At 32.2% G+C, this 23419-nt stretch overlaps 1 protein-coding gene across 2 annotated transcripts; it reads left to right on the forward strand.

Moving 5' to 3' along the window:
• The first annotated feature begins 5271 nt into the window (after positions 1–5271).
• Positions 5272–22208, forward strand: LOC129911689 (radial spoke head protein 3 homolog B). 2 transcript variants are annotated; one of them, XM_055989553.1, is made up of 5 exons: positions 14262–14783; positions 14883–15148; positions 18843–18927; positions 21097–21509; positions 21575–22208. In XM_055989553.1, exons 1-5 carry the CDS (start codon positions 14352–14354, stop codon positions 22047–22049), a joined length of 1671 nt encoding a protein of 556 aa, XP_055845528.1. In that variant the 5' UTR covers positions 14262–14351; the 3' UTR covers positions 22050–22208. The 2 variants fall into 2 exon arrangements, with proteins under 2 accessions (XP_055845529.1, XP_055845528.1); XM_055989554.1 differs by lacking the exons at positions 14262–14783; positions 14883–15148 and adding an exon at positions 5272–5691.
• The last annotated feature ends 1211 nt before the right edge of the window (positions 22209–23419 follow it).

The following is a 23419-nucleotide window of genomic DNA, read 5'->3' on the forward strand; positions in this document are numbered from 1 at the left end:
AAGTTGATGATGCTTTCTGGGTTCTGAGGATGATACGATCGTTCCAAAATAGTTAATTGGTGCTTTTTGATGAACTTGATGGTTTCAAATAGTGGTTGACAAGATCAACAAATTGTTGTTGCCTGAAACTTTTGGATTTTTCGGCCATATTTCAATGTGACAAAAAGAATAATGATTTATCTTTAGTTGTCCCAGATCATTCAACAAATCTCCTGAACCACTTGAAAACACTTCTTTTATAATCCACCAATATTGATTATTGACACATATTAAGCATAAAATTTTAAGAAACTTTCCTTGCTCTGATAAGAAAGTTATTCAATATCTTTCTTCCCTTTATACCAAAATTTTCCCGAGACTCCTTGCAACCGCTGTGAATTTGATACCCATTGCTTCGGGCATTTTAATGTTGGTTTTTAGAAAATATTTTCCATGGGTAATCATGTTCACTCATCCGTGTTTCAGTGTCAAAATTATTTTGACAAAATTACCGGACATGACAAATGACAGGCTATCAGAAATAGGGCACGTTCAGAAAATATTAGGGACTAGATATTTAGGCAACGTCATTTTCTGAACTGAGATTTTCTGAAATTAGTTTGGATGTGTTGCTATTGTCAAATTTCGAAATTTATTTAAGAATTTTACCGGTCGCATGGGTAAGACACCAAATTTGACTTAACTGTAATGAATAAATAAAAATAATTACAACCGATAATGCACTTTTTAGTTGTTTTTCACACAAATAAATTTAATTTTGCTAAATTAATTCTTTAAATAAAAACAATCTGCTGTCATGTTGACAAAAAAAAACTTTCCTAAATTTTTAGGGTACATTTTTTGCCTAACTTTCCAGTCAGCTTTCCAATAAAATTACGTAAATTGGAAGGATTTTTTTTGACAGCTGACCAATCAGAGACCAAGAAATTACCTAAATATTTAGTCCCTAACGTTTCTGAACCTCCCCATAGAAATATATAGAATTGTTTGGATAATCATCTGGCTTATCAAATAGACAGTTTGAGTATTATTAACTACGGTAAGTTAGTCCATATAATTCACATTACATTAGTGATAAAAATGAAATATGATAAATTCATATAGTAGAGCTGTGCTAAATAGCTTTTTGGCTATTTTTCAAATTAATCTTCATGAGACAAACGTCTTTACCAGTTTTCAGCTCTCAGTGATTTTTTTTTCTAGGTTGCATACTTTTTGTTAAGGCCAGTTGTCCCGAGGTGAGTTATCTTGAGATGAGTTAAGTCAAACTATATTTTTCGAAACAATTTTCCTCTGATCAGGATTAATCTAACTTCGTCTAAGAAGTTTAACTTCATAAGATGTAAAAGTTCCAAAAGTTTCTATTTCAAATACAAAATTTTTTTGCCGTTTCCATTTCACTGCTGAAATTACTGGTGAAATTACTAATCATTAATCTTAAACTCGTTAAACATCTAATTAATTGCAAGTATTTTTCCCAGAAACCTTAGCTTAGTTCGTAAAGTCATTTAAATAGTTGTCTCTTCATTAGTTCAATAAATGGTACTATTGACTTGTTTTAGAAAATGTCATTAAATGTCGTTTTTTGTTCACCCATTGCGCATTTCTAGAAAAGTTCATATCTATCCATCATATCTATCCTTTCATCATAAAAGACATATCTAGACAATAAAGGTATCCTAGATTTATCTGGGAACTTGAAGAAAAAAAATAAATCATATTTCATCGACGTGGTGTCAATCTCTCAATAATAATGCACCTCTTGTACTAGCTAGTCCTCCAGAGAGCCAATGGTGACATCACCACCAGCATTAAAGACCAAGAAACATCGCAGTCTTAAGACATAAACTACCAAAGCCGGTACGCTCTGTGTAGATATATATCAGCGATCTTTTAAGCCAATTGAAGTTCGTTTCGGAATCGTGGGACGACAATAGCACAAAAAGTGTGATTAATTGAAATTTAAAATGTCTAAAATGCCCATATTTGAAAATAATCCAATTAATCCGTTGAGGTACATTACCAGAGAGCTGATGGGTGTTTTTTAGCGCTGCAATTGATGCCTGTGCACAACTCCGAACAAAATCTGTTGGTTTTAGAACAGCAAAGTGGGAAACATCATATGATCGGTCGGTCCCGCTAAAACCAGCTTTTGCCATCAAACTTCATCACACACAATAACAAGACCGAAGACACCCCGGATACATATCACACAAAAGATAAATTCACACAGATATTAGAGATATATGTAAGTAAAGAGAGGTTGCCAATGATGGAGCTATAGAAGACGGAGTTTTTCTTAACCATAAATGCAATGGTGATGGAATCCTTGTGATTTTTCCTGTTTGTTACTTTTTCGTCGTTGACACTTCTTTGGAGCTATACAAATTGTGCGTCAAAAGAATATGATGGATTTCTAAAGCCCTAAATGAATTATTAATCGAAATCGATGATGTTGCGATCGCGATCGATGGTTTTGCTGATGGTCTTTACTATTATACACTCGCACTGCAAGATGTAGTAGCTTCCAAATACGGTCAAGCGGCGCCAAAGAAATTTATTAACATGGTTAAGTCAACTATAATAAGAAGTAAAAAGGTTTTGCTTTATGGGCAAATGTGCAATGTGAAGTGAGGATATTGGAGCAAAAGAGTTATGGGACATCATCTTATTAAAACGTGAATGGAATAAAGGGTGTGTTTTAATTGGGTTTTCACTGTCCACATTTTATACAAAATAATAATAAAAAAAAAATAATATGACTTATTATAGGGTAAGTGAGTACCTGTTAAGCTTTTAAAGTATACAAATTCATGCCCTTTCTTCGACATAGTATGTGTGGAATGCTGACATGTTTAAAGGTTTTTACTTTTAGGTAAATTAAAAAAAGGATTCAGTTTTTTCCGATTTTCTAAACTTGGCTGGAAGAGTGAAGATCAATTTTTCTGAATATTACATTTTTTTTCAAGGGGTAGACGGTAGATCTTTAAGGAATATGGTCATTTAACTTAAGGACAGAAATATCTTCATTCGGCTTGGTCCTGAAAATATGGAACAGCATAATCCAATCAATTCCTTTGACTTTTGGGCCATTCAATCCTCCATTGAAGATTGAAAAGATTAATTGAATGCAACTGTTATTTTTGCTCCGCTGACCTTATAAGAAAAAACAGTTTTGGTTCGAAAGGCTTAAAACTTTGAAGAGGCTATGCAAGGAATGTCTATTAGTAATAAATAAATATGTATGGTTCGCGACGAGCCCATGAAGAAACTATTTCTAGTGGCTTATTTATAAACTAATTTCCAAGTAATTCTAATTGAAGAGGACCTACCTGACATCCTATCATTCGGAGGCAGATATCTGGGGACCAAAGTTTCGAAACAAGTTTTAGTTAGCAGATATAAAAGGCCTATGCAGTATCAAATTTTTAAGCTTCACTTGCTATAAGATAATTTAAGTCTAATTTGTTTAATCATTTAATCGAAATATAAACTAAAAACTAAGGTAAAAAAGATTCAGATTTACGGAAAAAAATGCAAGAGTTACCGCTTGCAGAAATAAATGCTTTATAAAAATTGTTTTCCAAATTCATCAAGTGAGACATAAAAAAAAGTTTTCTTTAAGCTCTACGTAACTGCAAACCAAAAGTTTTTTGGAAGTCTGGTTCCTGAGATATTTTTAACCAAACATTTTTTTTTTTCTTTCTTTTCATAACAATCTGAAGCCGATATCTTCTGACCAAAGTATCGAAATAAGTTTTGGTTTACAGATATGAGTTCACAGTGAACATTCCAATGCATTTAGGTAAAAAAAAATACAAATTTATTTTTTTTTTTTTCAGATTATTGAGAAAAAATCAAGGTTAACCTCTTGCCAAAAAAAATCAATTTTTAAAAACTTCCTCCAAATCCATCGAGTGAGACATCAAAAGAAAGGTCTATTGACCCTCTTTTTATAACTGCAAACCAAAAGTTTTTTGGAGGTCTGGTTCCTGAGATATTTTCAACCAAACATTTTTTTTCTTTCTTTTCCTTACAATCTGAAGCCGATATCTTTTGACCAAAGTATCGAAATAAGTTTTGGTTTACAGATATGAGTTCACAGTGAACAGGCCAATGCATTCAGGTAAAAAAATTACAAATTTATTTTTTTCAGATTTTTGAGAAAAAATCAAGAGAAAAAATCAACCTCTTGCTAAAAAAAATCAATTTTTAAAAACTTCCTCCAAATCCATCGAGTGAGACATCAAAAGAAAGGTCTATTGATCCTCTTTTTATAACTGCAAACCAAAAGTTTTTTGGAGGTCTGGTTCCTGAGATATTTTCAACCAAATAATTTTATTCTTTCTTTTCATGACAGTCTGAAGCCGATATCTTTTTACCAAAGTATCGAAATAAGTTTTGGTTTACAGATATGATTTCACAGTGAACAGGCCAATGCAGGAGGTCTGGTTCCTGAGATATTTTAAACCAAATAATTTTATTCTTTCTTTTCATGACAGTCTGAAGCCGATATCTTTTTACCAAAGTATCGAAATAAGTTTTGGTTTACAGATATGATTTCACAGTGAACAGGCCAATGCATTCAGGTAAAAAAATTAAAAATTTTTTTTTCAGATTTTTGAGAAAAAATCAAGGTTAACCTCTTGCCAAAAAAAATCAATTTTTAAAAACTTCCTCCAAATCCATCGAGTGAGACATCAAAAGAAAGGTCTATTGACCCTCTTTTTATAACTGCAAACCAAAAGTTTTTTGGACGTCTGGTTCCTGAGATATTTTCAACCAAACATTTTTCATTTCATCGAGTGAGGCATCAAAATTAAAAGTTTCTGGGAGGTCTGGTTCCTGATATATTTCCAATCAAAAATTACATATACCTAAATATATATATGTATATTTTTTTTTTTTTTTTCAGATTAAAAAAAAATGAAGGGGTAGCCGAAAAAATGCATTTTTTTAAATTTTTTCTTAAGCTGATAACGAAACTGTGTTTCTTTTCTCTAACCTCTTGGTTCCCAGACATAAATTGTCAATTCAAATCCAAGAACAACAGTAACAATAAACGTTACACAAACTGTTATACTGTTTTCACTATCGTTGACTAAAACCAATAAAAAAAGCACAAAACAACGCCATCTACTCTAAACTTTATGCAACAAAAAACTTAACGAATTCCTCAACAACACTGCCATGTAACTTTCTATGGAAACGATGAGTTTGTTTTGAATAACAATTTCCATGTTGAATGAAGCGGCAGTGTTACACAAAACCGCATTTTTATACTTTTTTTCTTCGAAAAGTAAACAAATTAATCAAAAAAAAAAAGAAAACTCTCCTGCCATGTGAAAATTATTGAAATTGACAAATATTTTATATAATTTTTCAATAATTTGTCAAAAAAAAACAAAATTAATTTACTTATCGCATTTAACTTCAAAACGAAGTAACACAATCAACAAAAATGCCAACCTGCCCACCTAGAACTTTAACCAAAAGTGGATTGGACCGAAGAATTGATGCCGGTGTTGGGGGTGGTGGTGGCGGCAGCAGTGCCATTGATGGAGATGCCAAAATTATTTCCAAATCGGATTGTGCACCCTGCAATAATAATAGAACTAAATACCAATGGTTTAGTGCTCCGAAAACAATTTACAATGTTAAGAAATTTACAAGAACTATATCCACCGAAAAGTGAGTACAAAGTACACTAACATTATTATAAGTTAATAATGGTCAAAACTATTTGTAAATTTATTTTGATGATGAGGAAGTTCGTTGACATTACAGGTGGGTTATTGGTGTCTTATGGCCTACGTTCAGTTCAAAGGAAAAGACATTTCTTATTCTGAGTAAACATTTGAATAGCCCATGTTTGTAGATAGGTAGCCCCCATACTACGGGTTAGAGTAATAAATTCCAAGGAGTTTTTCAACGTCCAGTATTGTTAATAATTCAATACAATAAAATCGGTAGTTTGGGCAAGGAATGTCATTATCATCATCAACTTTGATGATGGTAACAGAAAAAATAATAAAAATGCGTGGCCAGTGCTATTAAACGTTTATGTGAACTTGGTGAAAGTAATGAAGGATATAAAAATCTAAGGAGCTCATTAATGCAACTATTGGAATGGATATTAGAAAGAACTTGTGAACTTGTTCATTTTCTTTGCTGTTTTTTTGCCTTTTATTTTTGCACGCAATAAAAATGAAGATACTTTATCACGCAGCAGTAGGTTAGGTATCGTGTTGACAATTTTGTTCAGGTGATTATGCAAGAAATTGAATGTAATTTAATCTGAAGGACAAGTTTGATTTCGAACTTTTTCCATTTAAAGTTATAAATACTTGGAATTACTCTTAGATATTATGAAGGTGATGTTTTTAACAATAGCTTGAATATTTTATATCTTCCTTTATAAATAAATAATGTCGTTAAATTAACTAATTGACATTGACAATGGTAGAAGAATTTGAATGTCAATGTCTGTTTAGAAATGTTTATATCTATTTAATTGATTTTTAAGAATTTAAGGAAACTTATGTCGTTTTCTTTCACTCCAATGAGAGTACCCTTTTAGTACTTATTTTTGCACTTTTGAAGGTTTTGTGTTCTTTGACGCCACAAAAGTGTAAAAAAAAAATTACTCCGGAGTAATTTTAGTACTACTTAGTACCCCGGATTTACTCCACATTTTTAGTCAGATTTACACCGATTTGCACAAACACTTATGAATTTGAAGTTTGACGTTTTAAAATTTTGTTTGAAAAGAAAAAAATGCGAAAAGTTTTTTGTTAAAATTCTTTTGTTTTTAACAAAAACAACCATTATGGATATATTTTCTATTGTATTATATTCCGCCAGATATATTTCTTCCATTTTTTTCGTTAATTCTTCACTTTTTCCAAAATGAAATTGAAAACCGAATAAAAAAAATTTTCAGCCAGTGTTCTTCATCAATAAAAAAAAATCCTGTGCCATATAACAAAAAAATCCCATTTTTTTTCTGCGTTGATGGGATATTTTAATTTTACAATTATAAAATCAAACTAAGGGTGTGTGTCAATTAGGCTGACAAAACCGATCAGAAGCATAATGAAAAATATACCAAAAGTAAAACTAAGTCCGCTTCTACACGAAGACGCAAAGCGCGAGACGCACATAAGAGCAAAGGAGAAATCAATCTTTCTCTCTCTCTTGTTCTTATGAGCATCTCGTGCGTCTACGTCTTCCTGTAGAGTGAAGAAGTCGTCATACGAAAACAATAACAAAATAAAACCAAACCAAAGAAAATAACTGTCAAATTTGCGTCTTCAAAAAAATAATACGTGTAGAAGCGCGTGACACACCGAAACGAAAATCAAAAGGAAATTGGAAGATGATTTCTGCGCCTTCCGTCTTCGTGTATTATGCTTCATATGTTGTTAATATTAATTTTTCTTTTCAATTCATAAAATGTTTTCCCTAGGCCTGTTATCACTATTTTTTTTTTCAAGGAAATTATCCATTTTTGCCTTGTCACACACACAATTACATTAAAAAAATTACTCTCATTATGTTCTTTCACTCCAGAAAAAGGAGTAAAAATTTAGAGTACTCCTTAATAGAGTGAAAGAAAACGACATTAAGCTTAGAACAACAAAAATGTGAGCTAGAAATGTTACCTAAGGCTTGACGATTATTAACCCTAGAAAGCTAACCTTCGTCGATTTGACGAACACCAATTTTATTTTTTCTGATTTTTCGGAAAAGGGAGCTTCCGATTGCATTTTTAATTCGTGTAATCCGTGTGTAAAAAAAAACTTTTTTTTGCTTTTTATGTTAAAAAAAAAAGTAACTACTTAACATGAATTATTTAACTTCACAGAAATTAGTTAATACATTTTTCTTTTTTTTTTGCTTTTTCTGTTAAAAAAAATAACTACTTAACATGAATTATTTAACTTCACAAAAATTAGTTAATACATTTTTCTTAACAGCGCGGTTAAAAACCACTTCGTCGTTTCGACGAATGGTTAGCTTAAACGTACTACAAAATAAGGTTAGCTTTTTAGGGTTAAAATTATTATAACCCTGGCACCTTGTTGGTTCTGTAGATGGAGATCCGTTGTCAAATGCGGCAAACGAAATTTTGGCCTGATCGGCGGTCACTCAAGAAAAAGTCTAGGAACAAAAAAAGAAACACTGTGAAAAATGCAAATATAAAGAAAGAAAAGTTGAAATTTTTAGTTTTTTGTACTTTTTTTTTTTTGCTAAAACAATGTTTAACAATTTAAGGCCCATTTTATTCACACTCCATTTAATTTAAAGTCTCCAATTTAAAATGGAAAATATTAAAATTTGTATGCGATTTGACAGATTTTTAATTTTTAATGGCGACTTTAAATATAATGGAGAGTGAATAAATTGGGGCTAAGTCTTTTAAGTCACTCTGTACTCCTATTGAACCTTTCAGAACCAAATTTCTGTCGTTCTTAGCAGTTGCTTCCCTTAAATTTCAATTTACGTATTTTAAATTGTAAGATTTAAAATTGTGTTAATTGTAATAATATTTAGTGGTAGTTAAAGTTTGACATGGCATAAAGTCAGACACAAAATTAAGTAGGTACACAAACTTAGCCTTGCTTTGCCAAAAACGTTTAAAGGATTCAAACAAAATTTCTATAAGGAAATTGAAGGCGTTTTTATCCTATTAATCATAAAGATTTTTTTGGATCTAGTTCTGTATTTGTCTTTCGCCTCATTTTAGCACATTTATTGTTCATTGACAATTTGCATTGAATTGTTTTTGAAAATCAAGCCTTTAAACTGAGAATTCAGCAGTAAAAATAATTCTAGAAAAACTTTTTCTTTTGATTTTTGAAGTTATACTTCTTATGGGAGGGTGAGTATGAAAATTTACTTTTTGACAAGAATGTCAAAGGGATTATGACGCGATCACCCTGGGTAGCAGGGCTGTCGTTTCACCTTTAGAGTAGGCAGTACTTTAGTATTTAAAAATGCAGTACGCCGCAGTACGGCAAACATAAAACACACAACACGTTGCAAGTTACATGTTTCATGTGGCAAGTTGCATGTGGCAAGTTGCATGTGGCAAGTTGCATGTGGCAAGTTGTATGTGGCAAGTTGCGTGTGGCAAGTTGCATGTGGCAAGCTGCGTGTGGCAAGTTCTAGTGGGAAGTTGCATGTGACAAGTTGCATGTGGTAATTTCCATGTGGCAAGTTCCCAGGGTTGCAAAAAGCTCACATTTCAGCTCAGCTCACAGCTCAGCTCAAATTTGAGCTAGCTCACTTTTGAGCTAGGTACCATAGCTCAGCTCATTTGAGCTGAGCTGAAAGTGAGCGCCCCAACTTCCAACGCCTATATCTCGGAATTTTGAAGAAAATGGAAAAAAAATTTTTGATGCCAAAAGGTAGCGGGGACTCTAACATACATTTGGGTACAACTCTCATCCCTGTAGGTCCACGCGTTCTCAAACCGGGAGAACTTAAAAGTAAAAAAAAAAATACGCACGGTTCTGAAAAAATAGGCATGATGTGGCGGTTTAACATGGAAGGCGATTTTTTAAAAATCTGACAATGTACAAAGCGTAGGCCCATGACACAAGCTATCATTTGGCATCACTCCTAAAAATTGCTCTCAAACGGTTTAGCTTCCAGGAGCGTTCAAAGATTCGGGGATTTTTCGAAACAAAATTTTACCCCAACTTTCAAAGGCGATTTTCTCGGAATTTTGAAAAAAATCGAAAAACCGGATTATACCACTATCGGGTAGCTGAGAATATAAGCTTTCATATGGCACCACTCCCCTGTCTCTAGATCAAAGCGTTCGAACGCCTATATCGCGGAATTTTGAAGAAAATGAAAAAAATTTGTTTGATGCCAAAATTTAGCGGGGACTCTAACATACATTTGGGTACAACTCCCATCCCTGTAGGTCCACGAGTTCTCAAACCAGGAGAACTTAAATGTAAAAAAAAAATTAGGCACGATTCTGATAAAATAGGCATGATGTGGCGGTTTAACATGGAAGGCGATTTTTTTTTAAATCTGATAATGTGCAAAGCGTAGGCCCATGACACAAGCTATCATTTGGCATCACTCCCAAAAATTGCTCTCAAGCGGTTTAGCTTCTAGGAGCGTTCAAAGATTCGGGGATTTTTCGAAAAAAAATTTTACCCCAACTTTCAAAGGCGATTTTCTCGGAATTTTGAAAAAAAAAAAACAAAAACCGGATTATACCACTATCGGGTATCTGAGAATATAAGCTTTCATATGGCACCACTCCCCTGTCTCTAGATCAAAGCGTTCGAACGCCTATATCGCGGAATTTTGAAGAAAATGAAAAAAATTTGTTTGATGCCAAAATTTAGCGGGGACTCTAACATACATTTGGGTACAACTCCCATCCCTGTAGGTCCACGCGTTCTCAAACCAGGAGAACTTAAATGTAAAAAAAAAATTAGGCACGATTCTGATAAAATAGGCATGATGTGGCGGTTTAACATGGAAGGCGATTTTTTAAAAATCTGATAATGTGCAAAGCGTAGGCCCATGACACAAGCTATCATTTGGCATCACTCCCAAAAATTGCTCTCAAGCGGTTTAGCTTCCAGGAGCGTTCAAAGATTCGGGGATTTTTCGAAAAAAAAAAAATTACCCCAACTTTCAAACGCGATTTTCTCGGAATTTTGAAAAAAGTCGAAAAACCGGATTATACCGGAATTCAAATGAGCTGAGCTATGGTACATAGCTCAAAAGTGTGCTAGCTCAAAATTTGAGCTGAGCTGTGAGCTGAGCTCAGCTAACTTTTGAGCTTTGTAGCAACCCTGCAAGTTCCATATTGCTACTACTTGTGCTGAAGCACACACAATTCTCATAAAATTACCATATCGCACATTTTATGCGCAATTCATTTACTTTCGTTAACCATCAACCGTACGTTCTGAACCGCACAACATGAGTAAATTTCACAGAATAAATTGAAAACTACATGGACGCAAGGAGGATGAAAGAATTAATTTATTGTTCACTTGATAAAAATGTAAAAAAAACTAAGTGTGGATTATTTACTTCATAATAGAAATTAAAAATATCAAATAAAATTAATTTTCATAATACTGAATGAGAAGTATAACTTCAGTCGCGTGTACATGTGTACACACACTCTTTTTTTTTGTATAGGCAATAGATAAGATATATTTATGTTTCTTAAAAAATTTAATAGACTTAGGCCCATTTGCTCATACGGATCATAAATTTGATTCATAGCTAGGTCGAACATAATCCTTGTGTTTTACTTAGTTTATTCTAAGTTGTTAAAAAAAATTTATGTTTAACCTAGCAATGTTTTACTTTCATGCGAGAAATCGCTGAGAACTTCAAATTCGAATGTCAAATCGATACATACGTCAGTTAATTTTATTTTTTTTGAGCAATTAAGCTGAAATTTTTTAATAATTTTGTTGTTTTGTGGTTTTTTATTGCAAAAATTAATTAAATATAGTGAAACTGATAAAAAATGTGTGTTTGATTTGATAAAAAAAAATTATTCATGTGATGGAAATTTTTTACAAATGTGTTTGTGTGTCACAATTAAGTGACAGAAAATTGACAAATATATGAAAAAAAATTGACAAATACTTCTGTAAACATTTAAGCGACCAATTGTATCATGGTTAACGTATAAAAGTGAGTTGACCATTCTTTAATTAATTACTGATGTTAATTTTATAGACAACATCATTTTTAAGGGATGTTATGGCTTTTTGCTCAATAAAAATTTCTTATGTAGATCATAAAACTCTTATGTTCTACTATTTCTTGCCCCTAAGTTATGTTAAACTTAGAAGAATTTATGACACGAGTTAAAGTTCGTGCAAACGACTATGTAGAACTTTAGGGTTTATGTTTCACATAAAGATTTAAGTTCCGTTTCAGCAAATGGGCCTTATACATGTTTTTATTAGTACCTATTTATTATAAAACAACTTTTAAAATGGATAGCAGACGCCTCTTTAAACCACAATCTTACATAACAGGTCTCACCAACTACTTCTGGACGTAGGATTTCAATTTCAGCTTTGGATCCCTGGCCCGTCAAAATACTGAATGATACTTCGTACACCAGATTCGAACTTCTCTTACTTAAGCAGAACTCTTTTTAATTTTCATATTTAAAAAAAATGTATTGAAATTAAATGAATTCAGTGCAAAAACGAAATTCATGTGGAAGAGGGATCGTTTTTAATCCGTTTAGTTGGGAGGGGCAAATTTATCAAAAATCATTTCATATAGATTTTAATAGCCGTTCTAAGGCAAGTAATGCAAAAGCTCTAACTTACTCAATTAAATCGGTTGGGTATCGTTCAGAAGAAAGCTTAAGACACTTTTTGGAAAAATAAATTTTTGAATTTTTGGAAAAAAAATGGGAGTTTTTTTTTGAAAAATTAATTTTTTCGAAACAAGAGATTGATTTTTTTTGAAACTTTTGTCTTAGGTGTTGATTAATATTTGATACAAAAGACCAAGGCATATCCTGTTTTATTAGCAAGGACATTTACAAACTGTAGTAAATATTTATAAGTTGGTTTATGTGGATGCAGCCCTCTAAAATTTCTAATAAAATTTTTGATTAATTCAAATTAACATTATTATTATTTTATGAATTCTATAAAAACCTTTAACATTCTAATAAACTTTTACCATAGCAAGTTCGTGCGACGAACTGTCGCATGTTATTTTCATCGATTGTTGAAATTTTAATTTTTACAATGAAATATTGCAAAAATTTAAGATATTACAGTTTTTGAACAGAGCACAAAACTGTCTTTGAAAGGGCATTTAAATATGACTGAATTATGTAAACTAAAACTATTTCAAATATTCCTATTTTCAGTGTAACAGTTAAATAGTTTTTCTGAAAACAATCGTCAAAAAATGATATAGCTAATACCTAGTAATAAAACTTGGTTTCTTTTGCCATAATGTTAATACTAAATAAGTAAAATTGTATTTTTAACAACGAATTTTTCAAACAATTTTTCGGGTTTTTAATGAACGTTTTCGGTTTGATATATGTAAGTTACTACTTTTAAGCTGATAAAATTTTGTTTAACATACACATGTTACATGAACATTGTAAACAAGCAAAGCGTTAAAATTAAATAAATAAATGGCTCCTTATAAATACAATTATTATAACAATTTGGTAATATGAGGTTCTTCTCAAATGAATATTAAATAAATTTTGTAACTCTATAATTAACAGAAGTAACGCCTTCCACTATCGATCAAGACATGCAACTCCTATTTGCTCATAACCATATGTTATTCTTATTAACATAATTAATTTTGTATTTTTCTAACCATCCAAGGCTAACTTGAATAAATAAGTAGCTTTACACCTTCCCCAAAACATATTACATTCTTCAATCATCAAGCTAAATAATTTCCATAGAAGGTTAAACAATAAATTCCAACTCCCATTCCTCATTCTATTTTTAACACCCTTTAGACTTGAAATGGCCGTTTTATATATAGTTGACAAGTATAGCGACGCGCCGGCAGCTACCGAATACTACGATGACATAAACGAAACAATTTGATTTATAAAAAATCCATAAGAGTCAATGGAAGCATTTCAAACTCACCTTGAGAGACTTTTTCAATAGAAAAAGCCAAAAATACTAAAAATTATTTGTTCATACAAATTGCCTATTTAACCTTTACGCCTGACCAAAGGTTAACACTTGACTTAAAATTTACCTCAAATACAAATTTTGTGCAAAAAATTAAATAATCTCCATCTAGCGGGGGACTTCACTTTATAATATCTTTGACAGCCGGACGCACGCACCCCATCGCCATAAGTTTCAGTTTGAATAAATATCTACCAATTTATTCTATACCAAACCTTTTGTGAACTTGTCTATAGCCAACTTTGGTGGAATTCCTTCACATTGTTTCTATATGAAAAGTTAAAGCTTTTTCTCTTTTAGAGAGCCAAGTATTGACCAATCCTTAGACCACATGCGCCAAATTCACTGTGACCACTAAAAATGTACTTTGGTCGGTTTGTTTTGGTCATTCGTTTTCTAACGGTTGTCCTTAAAGCCACTTGCCACTAGTTTATTTTGGCCGCGGAAAATTTATATCGATTAACTCAATAACTGAGTTTTCATTTTTTTTTCTTTAGTTTTAAGCAAAATTTATAAAAGTTCGTTTAATCTTTTCTACTGTGTACAGTTTTTTTTTATATGAATATTAAACAAAATGTGAATTCGCTCCAAATGATCAGTGCAAAAATGGAAAACGTTCAACGCAACGCGTAGGCAATTTTCCAAAACGAAATGTCTAATGCGACCAATGAACTCTCAACAAATAACCTCACCTCCTCCACTTCCCTGCCCAAAACTCCAAATCTTCCTCAAAAAAGTCCAAAAACCTCTCAAGTAACCTCAAATCTAAACCCTGACACAGCTACAACAACAACAACACCAGCAACAAAATCTACTCCTAAAGCAACCTTAACAATCGTCCCGATTCCATCATTTACGGTTCTCAATAACGACACTTTAGCCATTTCGAGTAAACCAAACGCCATAGTGCGACCAATCCGGCGTATAGCGCCCTTAACCGGGCCAAACGATTCGGCCGACCATTTCACCACTCCAAACAATGGTGAGGAGGTTGAGACGTTCGCCAAAGCGCTAAACCGAAAATTAAAACGATTGCGTAACGCGACTGGTACTCACTTAAAGTCATCGCACTCATCGACCAATGTACGTATATTGTCGTCGTCAAATCGAGAAGGTCCTTGTACTGCTTGGGAGTGTATTTTTCTTTGTTGTTTTGTTTTTTCTTATAAGATGTCCTTTCAGGGAAGTTTTGCTGATTCTATTAACAAACGTCCCCTTTTTATTACCACCGTCCCCACGGGAGTATTCTTACCTCCGGCGAAAGAGACGCCAATTTTGCCGTCAAAACGTGTTTATGCATTTGCCACCCATCCTCGGGTGTATGCCGACTTAAAAGGCTACAAGGACAAACTGGACAGTTCGATTAAAGGTCCTGATAAGGAACTAACAACACGTTTGCATGGAATTAGAGCATTCAGTCATTTTCTTAGCGGTGGAATAAAAAAGAGGTAAAATGGGTTTTTGATTTGTTTTTCAATTTAAATTTAAAAATGTATGAGTGAAATTGTTAGGATCACAATTCACAATATATGTGGAAAGGAATTACGGGGGTGTTATGGGGGCCAAAATTGATGTAAAGGTACGTGTGCCTTGAATTGAATTGCGAAATTGTTGACATGTTTAATAATTGTTAGTAATTTAAAAAAACAGGAACGTTGACAATTTCAAGGAAATTGCTTTGTCACTGCTTCAGCGCAAATAATGATTTGAATGAATTATAGTAAAATCAGAATGTTCACTAGGTAAAGTGGTTGAATATAGTTCCTTTTGTTTTTATTTTTAACTTATCTAGTGGATCAAAATGCATAAATAATATTTTTTTAATGGGAAAATTATTTTTTTATACTTGATTAATTGACAATTAGCCGCAAAATGAGATTTTATCGGAAAATTCTTGGAAAATTTTTCGTTTAAATTACCAGTATCTTGATTTAGAACCTAATATTTATAATACGCCCTTCATATCTTTGACTAGACTCCAACTTAGTAATTTATTGTTGCTTCGAGTAGTAGCCAATTTTGTTTCCACTTTCATTTTTGTAATGTTCAAAAGAAGCAGAAAATATGTATGAACCCATCAATTTTGTAATCCTTGTTATTAAAAAGGCAGAAATAGTGACCGTTATTCGGTGTCACTTTTTTTGAAGACGGTGAAGTACAATAATAATCAAAATTTGTATAAATAACAAACGAAATATTTGAATTGAAATAATTAACTAGTATTTTTCGGGTTGCAGATTGCACTCGAAAATTACACGGTGTTACAAAAATTAGGTTTTAAAATATAATCGGGCAGAGATCTATCACGTTTTGTAGAGCTAGTAGCACTGATTACGAAACGGTATTTAAAAAGTCCCTAACACCCCCAAAATCTGGAGTTAGGGGCAAAAACGGTTTTTTTGACCTTCACCCATAGAAAAAAATCTAGCTTCGTCAAATTATTACCCATTTTAAATTTAGGAGATAAATATACCTTTGCAACAATGTATAAAACATGTAACTCGGTTAAACCACCTAGAATTTATAAGCTGCCAAAGTTCAAAAATTCCATTTTTTCCGTCATTTACCCAACTTCGACATCAAATTAAAGTATTTATTTTCACAACAACATGCTGTTTTAAAAATACCTATATGTATTCTAAAATAATATTTATTTCCAAATCAAACGAGGTATTAGAAATGGTTTGTGTATAGCTTTGTAATACTGGCAGGGCAGCTGCTTGTGTAATCAATTTTGATTGAAGGTTTTTGAATGAACAACAACAACTTGTGTGTGTTACCACCAAGTTCATAGGCTGGAGTTATAGCTTTTTCACGGGGACCAACCCGATCACTTAGCACCACTGAAAGGAGTCTGATGATCGGGTTGGTCCCCGTGAAATAGCTATAACTCCAGCCTATGAACTTGGTGGTAACACACACAAGTTGTTGTTGTTCATTCAAAAACCTTTAAACGAGGTATTTTTTATGAAAATCAGTTTAAAATTGGCTTAGAAAAAAAAAATTTACGATATCAGCCCAGATACAGAATTTGAGAAAATTGAAAAAAATCAATCAATTAAAAAAATGTTTCTTTTTTGAAATTTTTGCCGTTTTTATAATAAATAAATATTATTAAATACTTTACCCTTTCTCGGTTGCAACTTTTTTTATGTCATTTTTTAGGTGAATAATTTTTAAACAAAATTCAATAAAAATATTGTAAACACATCTTTTGTAGTTCGAGAAAAATAAATTTAAACGTATAACAACGGCAAAAATTTCAAAAAAAAAATTTTAAAAAATTAAAATTTTTGATTCATACACAAATTTTTGAATGCAATATTTGAAAAGAATTAAAAACCAATAAAACCGCATTTAAAATTGTGTGATAGGTGAAAGCAAAAACTACGAAAACAGCTAATAATTTTAAAAACCGAAATAAAATATAAAAAAAAATTTTAACGGGAAATTTTGAATGTAATCTTTTAAAGGAACTATTTTCCAACCAGAATCAACAAACATTTTAAAAATAGATGATTTAACTCGAGAGAAAAAAAATTTCATGTAAAAGTTAAAAATTTCGCATACAAATTTGTATGGGAAAAGTATGACCCAAGAGGCAAGGGTTAATGACCTCCAAAAAATTTGTTTTTGCTAAATTCTCTATATTTAGGTCCAAAACTTTCGATCTGGGGGGTATCTCCCCCGAAAACATCACTTTGCGAAATAACGGACACCCTAATGTACATATGTACATAGTTTTTAAAACAAGGACTTTTTGGTGATAAAAATTATTTTTCTTTTTCATAAAAAAATGAATATTAATGGTACTTTCCATTCTTCTTGAAGTGAACACATCTTATGAATCGATGAACATTGCTTTTTTTTTAACGACGTTAACACGTTAAATTATTTGATCTTGTCAAAGATATTCAGCTTAAAATTTCAAATATTTTTCGTTTAATTTTTCTAAGGGGATACATTTTCAGAAATCAACTCTCTCATGTTTCGACTTTTCTTTCTACATAACCACTTTTTTTAGATTAAGGAGAATGTACAAAAAAATACAGAATCGATTTGAATGAGACATATATGGCTTGAACTCGCATCGTTTATAACAAATATGATTTTTTTTGACGATTCTTATTTTCAAACTATTAAGTGTACTAAGAACCCAAAATAACAATGAGCATCTGGGTGACAACATAAATTGATTAATATCTTTAATTGGTTTTTGATTTGGATGTTTAAAACGTAAAATTCTTGCAGAGTTTAAAGGAATTTACAATATCCTTTAACAAGTTCAAATCAGTAGAACTCTGGCATATACCGTTCCGGATGGAATCCAAAGTAGCCCAATACCTCAAAATAACATGGATATCGAGTATTTCCAACTATCCAAATTTCATGCTTTTATCACAAGGACTACATCATAAAATTGTGCCTCATCTATTTTGTCGAAAAATTTTCCAAATATGTGTTTCAAAAAGTTTTTATCTTCTACTGGTTCTTAGTGACTTTTGCATAATATGCACTTTTAGAATTTATAAGTTAAAAACTGAAAAAAGTCCGAAAAGTTCGCGTTGTTTCGTGTGCGAAGCTGTGATATTCACATCGTTGACATTTCTTGTGTGTATTTTATTATTATTTATTTATTATTCGTTCGCTATTTATTTCATTACTTCATGAATCGATTCAAAACAAAATAAAAATTTTAATATAAAAATGTATAAAAAAAAAAGTACGTATACGCCAGAGTGTCCAAAAAATTAACGAACTTATTTTCTTCGAAACAAAAGGTAGGCATTATTTTGTATGAAACTAAGTTTTAATTTACAATATTTGGTATAATAAACTGGGCTCATCATATGCTTTGGTTTATGATTTCACTAACTTTTTTTTTATTTTATTAATAAAACATTGTGTTGGTATAAATTTTCAGACGTGTTTTCAATGTCCTTTTGTTCAATGCACTTCATTATCTGCACGAAAGTTTTTCATTTGGGAAAAAAAGATTAATGTTCACATAAAACGGAACTTAGGTGGCATGCAAATTTCCGGCCTGGCATATTACCATACATATATATTTTAATACCATTTTGACCATTTGAACTTTATAAAGCAAATAAATAATTATAAACTAAACTTATATATTTTCAGAGAAACACCACCTCCTAGTGAACCGTACAAAAATTTAATGTTCGACCGAAGGGTAGTTCGTGGAAGCAATTTCGCCGCACCTCCTGTAAGTATTTAAATTATATATTATTACCATTCTTTTAAGCCTCAAAAAGCTTTTACTTGAAAAAACAACTTAACTCATCATACCTATACGCAATGTCCTTTAAGTGCCGTCATAAACAAGATGCGTTCGTTATTGTTTTGTTTTTTTTTTTTATTATTGTTAACTTTCTACTAGAAAGTTTCTAGTTCATTCTATTTCAGTCGCGAATAAAATAAAAACAATACATAATAGCAAAGTTAAATATATTCACTGCAATAGGAAGGACGCAAAGCATTTAATTGACCTATTCAAAACAACTTAAAAGGATAAAAGCAAACAGAAATAAAATGAATTCTATTATTGACGCAAGCTGTTGAATATGTATATTTAACTTCAATAGAAAGGAGACATTTTATGATAATTGCCTTGAGTCCTTTAACCTCCTTTTTGATGTACAAGAAACATGTATTATAACAAAATATCATGCATTGGTTTTTATCAATATGAAGTTCATCTTAGATATATTTCGAACGTGACAGATCAGATAGAGAATTTAGGTCATTGTGTCAAATAGGAAGAAAATAATTAAATTATATGCAGGCACGTACAAATATAAAATACTTATAGATTATTGGTAGCTGTTCTATTGAACTTTATGAATTGTTAAGATGAATCAAACATGTTTCATACAGAAAATTGATTTTAACATTTTGTGTGACTTTTGTTAAGTTCTTACTCAAAGCGTAACTCAAAAGTTAGCCAAAGTCATATTTCAGTATTTTCGGAATCTTTTTTTGGGTTTTTGAACCAAAGTGCAAGAAATGATTTTTGAATTTAAAATTTTGCAACTGATGTAGAGAACTGTCAATCTTGTTTAATACGAAGTTGAACTTTTCTGTTCTTTCTTGTTCTGACAGTATTTACGAACTTGTGCTGCTCTAATCTGTTCTGTCCTAGATTTGTTTTCATTAAACAGGCCTAAAATTTTGTTTACTTTTTAGTTCACCATTTAATTTCTTGCTAACAAATTTGAGATTAATTTTGGTGACAATATAAAAGTCTTCCAAGGTCAATATCTGTCAGTTTCAAATTTAAGCATTTTTTTAGGTTGCTCTGAAGATGACCGGTTTCATGACAAAATCATAGTGACGAAAAATGGTAATTTTAGGGTACCAGGCCGAACAGCTCCGATTTTGATGATCTTATTTTTCAAATATTTTATTATAAAGATATACATATATGTACCTATGTACGTAGATATAGATTTTTGTGAACAAAAAAATTTGGTTTTTGAAAATTTAGTAGGTAGAGGGGCATTTTCCATAATTTTAGCGATAAATTTAATTTTCTCCAAAACAGAGTTCAAACACAAAAAATATATTTTAAAACAATGGCAACACCTACAATATTTAAATACACATTTTTTTCTTCCTTCTTGTAAAATTAAAATTAGGCAAATTGAATGAAGTGCTTTTGAAAATCTTTTTAATAGTGTTGGGGATTGGGAAAGTTGAAAAGCACTACCGGTGGTCAAAATTTTAATTGAAAGTTAAGTAGTGGCAGATGGCAATTCGGTCCAGCATTTTTCATTTGTAATAGTTTTTTTTTTGTATCCAATTGAGAAATGTTAACAAAAGTTTCTGATGATTAGCGGCGCTCTATGTCCAACACCTTAATACAATTTTGCATGCAAATCATTAGGCCTGTTCCTTTGGGAGGTGTCAAAGTACTACTACTAGTTTACTAGCGTATTTCAATGGAACGCACTTTCAACGAATTCAATACAAATCGTATATCTACTCGTGAAGAAGAGTATGAGTAGATGATAGTACTAGATTAACCAAAACATCTACTATTAGTAGACTACCACCTCCAATGGAACAGTTCTATTATTGCAATAAATTCTTCACATTTCATACCGCTGGAATTTCTTTTTTTTACCAATTTCATTAATATACATAATGTATCAGAGAATATTTTGTAATAACTTGTGTATCTTTTTGTATAACAACTTCCCCCCTTTCCTTTCTGGAAAAGTGAGTTTTTGAAGATTCAAATGAATCTTGATGTCTTCTTTACCGTTAACTTACTCTATGGCTTTCTAAAAACTTTAGCGCTTAACATTTCCCTCAATTACGATTTACCTTATAAACTTCAACAATTGATCATATCTTTTACTTTTTTTTTTAGGTCGAGATCGATCCATGCATAAAAGAAGCTGAATTCCGTCGACGTCAATGTTTGAGACAACGATGCAAACAACGAAATCAGCGAAATGTAATTGGAACACCACCTCCATTAGAAGGAAGACGCCACGAAAGAATACAAACAGAAAAATACTTGGAAGAACTCTATGCTCGACCGCCTGAGTATGATGCCAATACCCAAACCGATCTGTTCCTCGAACGACCCCTAACACCACCATTTATTGCTGAAAAGGTTGGTGTAGATGCTGGAACAGAAATAATCGATGGCGATCTTTTTGATTTCGATCGAGAAGTTCAACCGATTCTAGAGACTCTTGTCGGACACTGCGTTGAACAGAGTATCCTTGAAGTTACCCATGAAGAAGAGGTAGCTGAGCTGCGTAAAAAGCAAGAAGAGTGAGTTCTCTCTTCTAGTATCCTTCATGCGATACTGGGTCTTAAATTCTTTATTTTATTTTTAGATTTCTTGCAAATAGAGAAGCTGATTTAGCGGAGCTCCGTCGTTTGGAAGCAGAAGAGTTTCGATTACAAGCTGAAAAAGAAAGGCGCTTACGCCAAGATAGCATAGCTAAAGAACTCGATACAAAAATGCAAAAAGGAGTAACAGCGGCAAAACTTTTACAAGGTCATATTGCTAGCCTTTTGCCAGAGGTCCTTGCTAATTTGGAACCAATTACCGATGAGACTAAGAAAGCCGAATTGGAGAGCAAAATTTGTCCGTGGCTAACAAAAGAAGTTGCCGAAGAAATTGGTCAAATTGTTGATTCTAGAGAAATTTTAACAGCAATTATCAAAGAAATCATTAAGCAACGTGCTGCCATCTATGCTAATTACTCAGAAGATGAACCATCACCTGAATTGGTTAAATCTATGGACGAGGAAGAAGTTGCAATGGAAAATGATGTTTTGGAAGAAGATTATAAGGGAAAATTGTGATAAAAGCTAGGATTTCGGGATTATATGTCCTGGTGGAATGTTCTTTTTTTAATTTGTTTTATAAAAAAAATATTGATTACAACTCACAGATATATACAAACATTATATTTGTAATACATATTCAACTTATTAATACACTAATACAATAAATTGATTTTATTTTGTTTTCGTATTATTCTATAGGGTTTCCATACATGAATTTTTCTTCACATGAATTTTTAGTGACAAATCATTTCTTTGTTCCGAAAAGCTTCAACGCATATTAAAATTTGACACATTTAGGCCCGATGCACAAATGTATTTTTTTTTTACGCAGGACGAAGCCATTTGATTCTTCAGGAATCATACACAAGCGTTTGATTGATTGTGTATGTGTCCTCTTGCGAGGAAAGTCTCAAAACCTCCAAGAGTATCATTCTCATGAAAAATCAAAACCTGCCCCACCCAACCCAACGATGACCGAAGACAAAAAACGACACCCAAAACGTTCTTGTATGAACAAAATTTCACACCTGAATGACAATGTTCCAGTTTGGATTTTTTTTATACAAAATATTGTTGCCGATTTTTATCGTCGGTCGTCGATGGTGTGGGACAGCCTTCTTTTTAATACAAAACTCGAAAAGGGCAACTGGAAAAGAAGATAATAGCCCCGTTCCATTGGAGGTGGTAGTTAACTCATGAGTAGATCTAGTACTAGAATTAACACATGATCTTCTACTCGAGGAAATAGGAATGTGTAGTTGTTGTATTAGATTTCTACTCACGAGTAAACTACCACCTCCAATGAAACAGGGCTAATATTGAACTGTATGATGTGTTTATAGTCCAAAAATTAAAAACCCGTTAACTGCAATCCATATCGAGCAAATGGGAGAAAACTCTCTTGTCAAATTGCTCTTCGATCGCAATTCGCAACCCCAAGGTGCAGACTTAAGGCCAAACCTTTGCGATAGCAGATGCCAGCTCGCACTTGGTCTAAACGACTTGAGGCAGACATGAGGCATTTTCTAGCGGTAATTTTTCAAAATTGGGAGCTAATTAGTTTTTTCTGACTTCAAATTCGAATTCAGCACACCAAAAACCTTCACAAAAGTATGTATATTTTTGTTTCGGCAACAAAACCCTTGTAAACCCAGTGTTATCAATTCTTTTTTGCAGCACTGCTGCAGTCCTGCATTTATAAACTTTCCCAACTTTTCAAAATATTTTCCTCATGATTCCGAGCAAAATAATTTTAGGGGAAATGGTTTTTAAACAGTCTCAAAATAACATTAAAATAATTTTTATAATTCATTTTTGCTTCTCTGAATGCATCCATTTTTATATTTATTTATGATGACAATACTGCCATCCTTCAAACTCAACTG

The sequence above is a fragment of the Episyrphus balteatus genome, chromosome 2, assembly GCF_945859705.1.
Source record: "Episyrphus balteatus chromosome 2, idEpiBalt1.1, whole genome shotgun sequence".
Taxonomy (NCBI): domain Eukaryota; kingdom Metazoa; phylum Arthropoda; class Insecta; order Diptera; family Syrphidae; genus Episyrphus; species Episyrphus balteatus.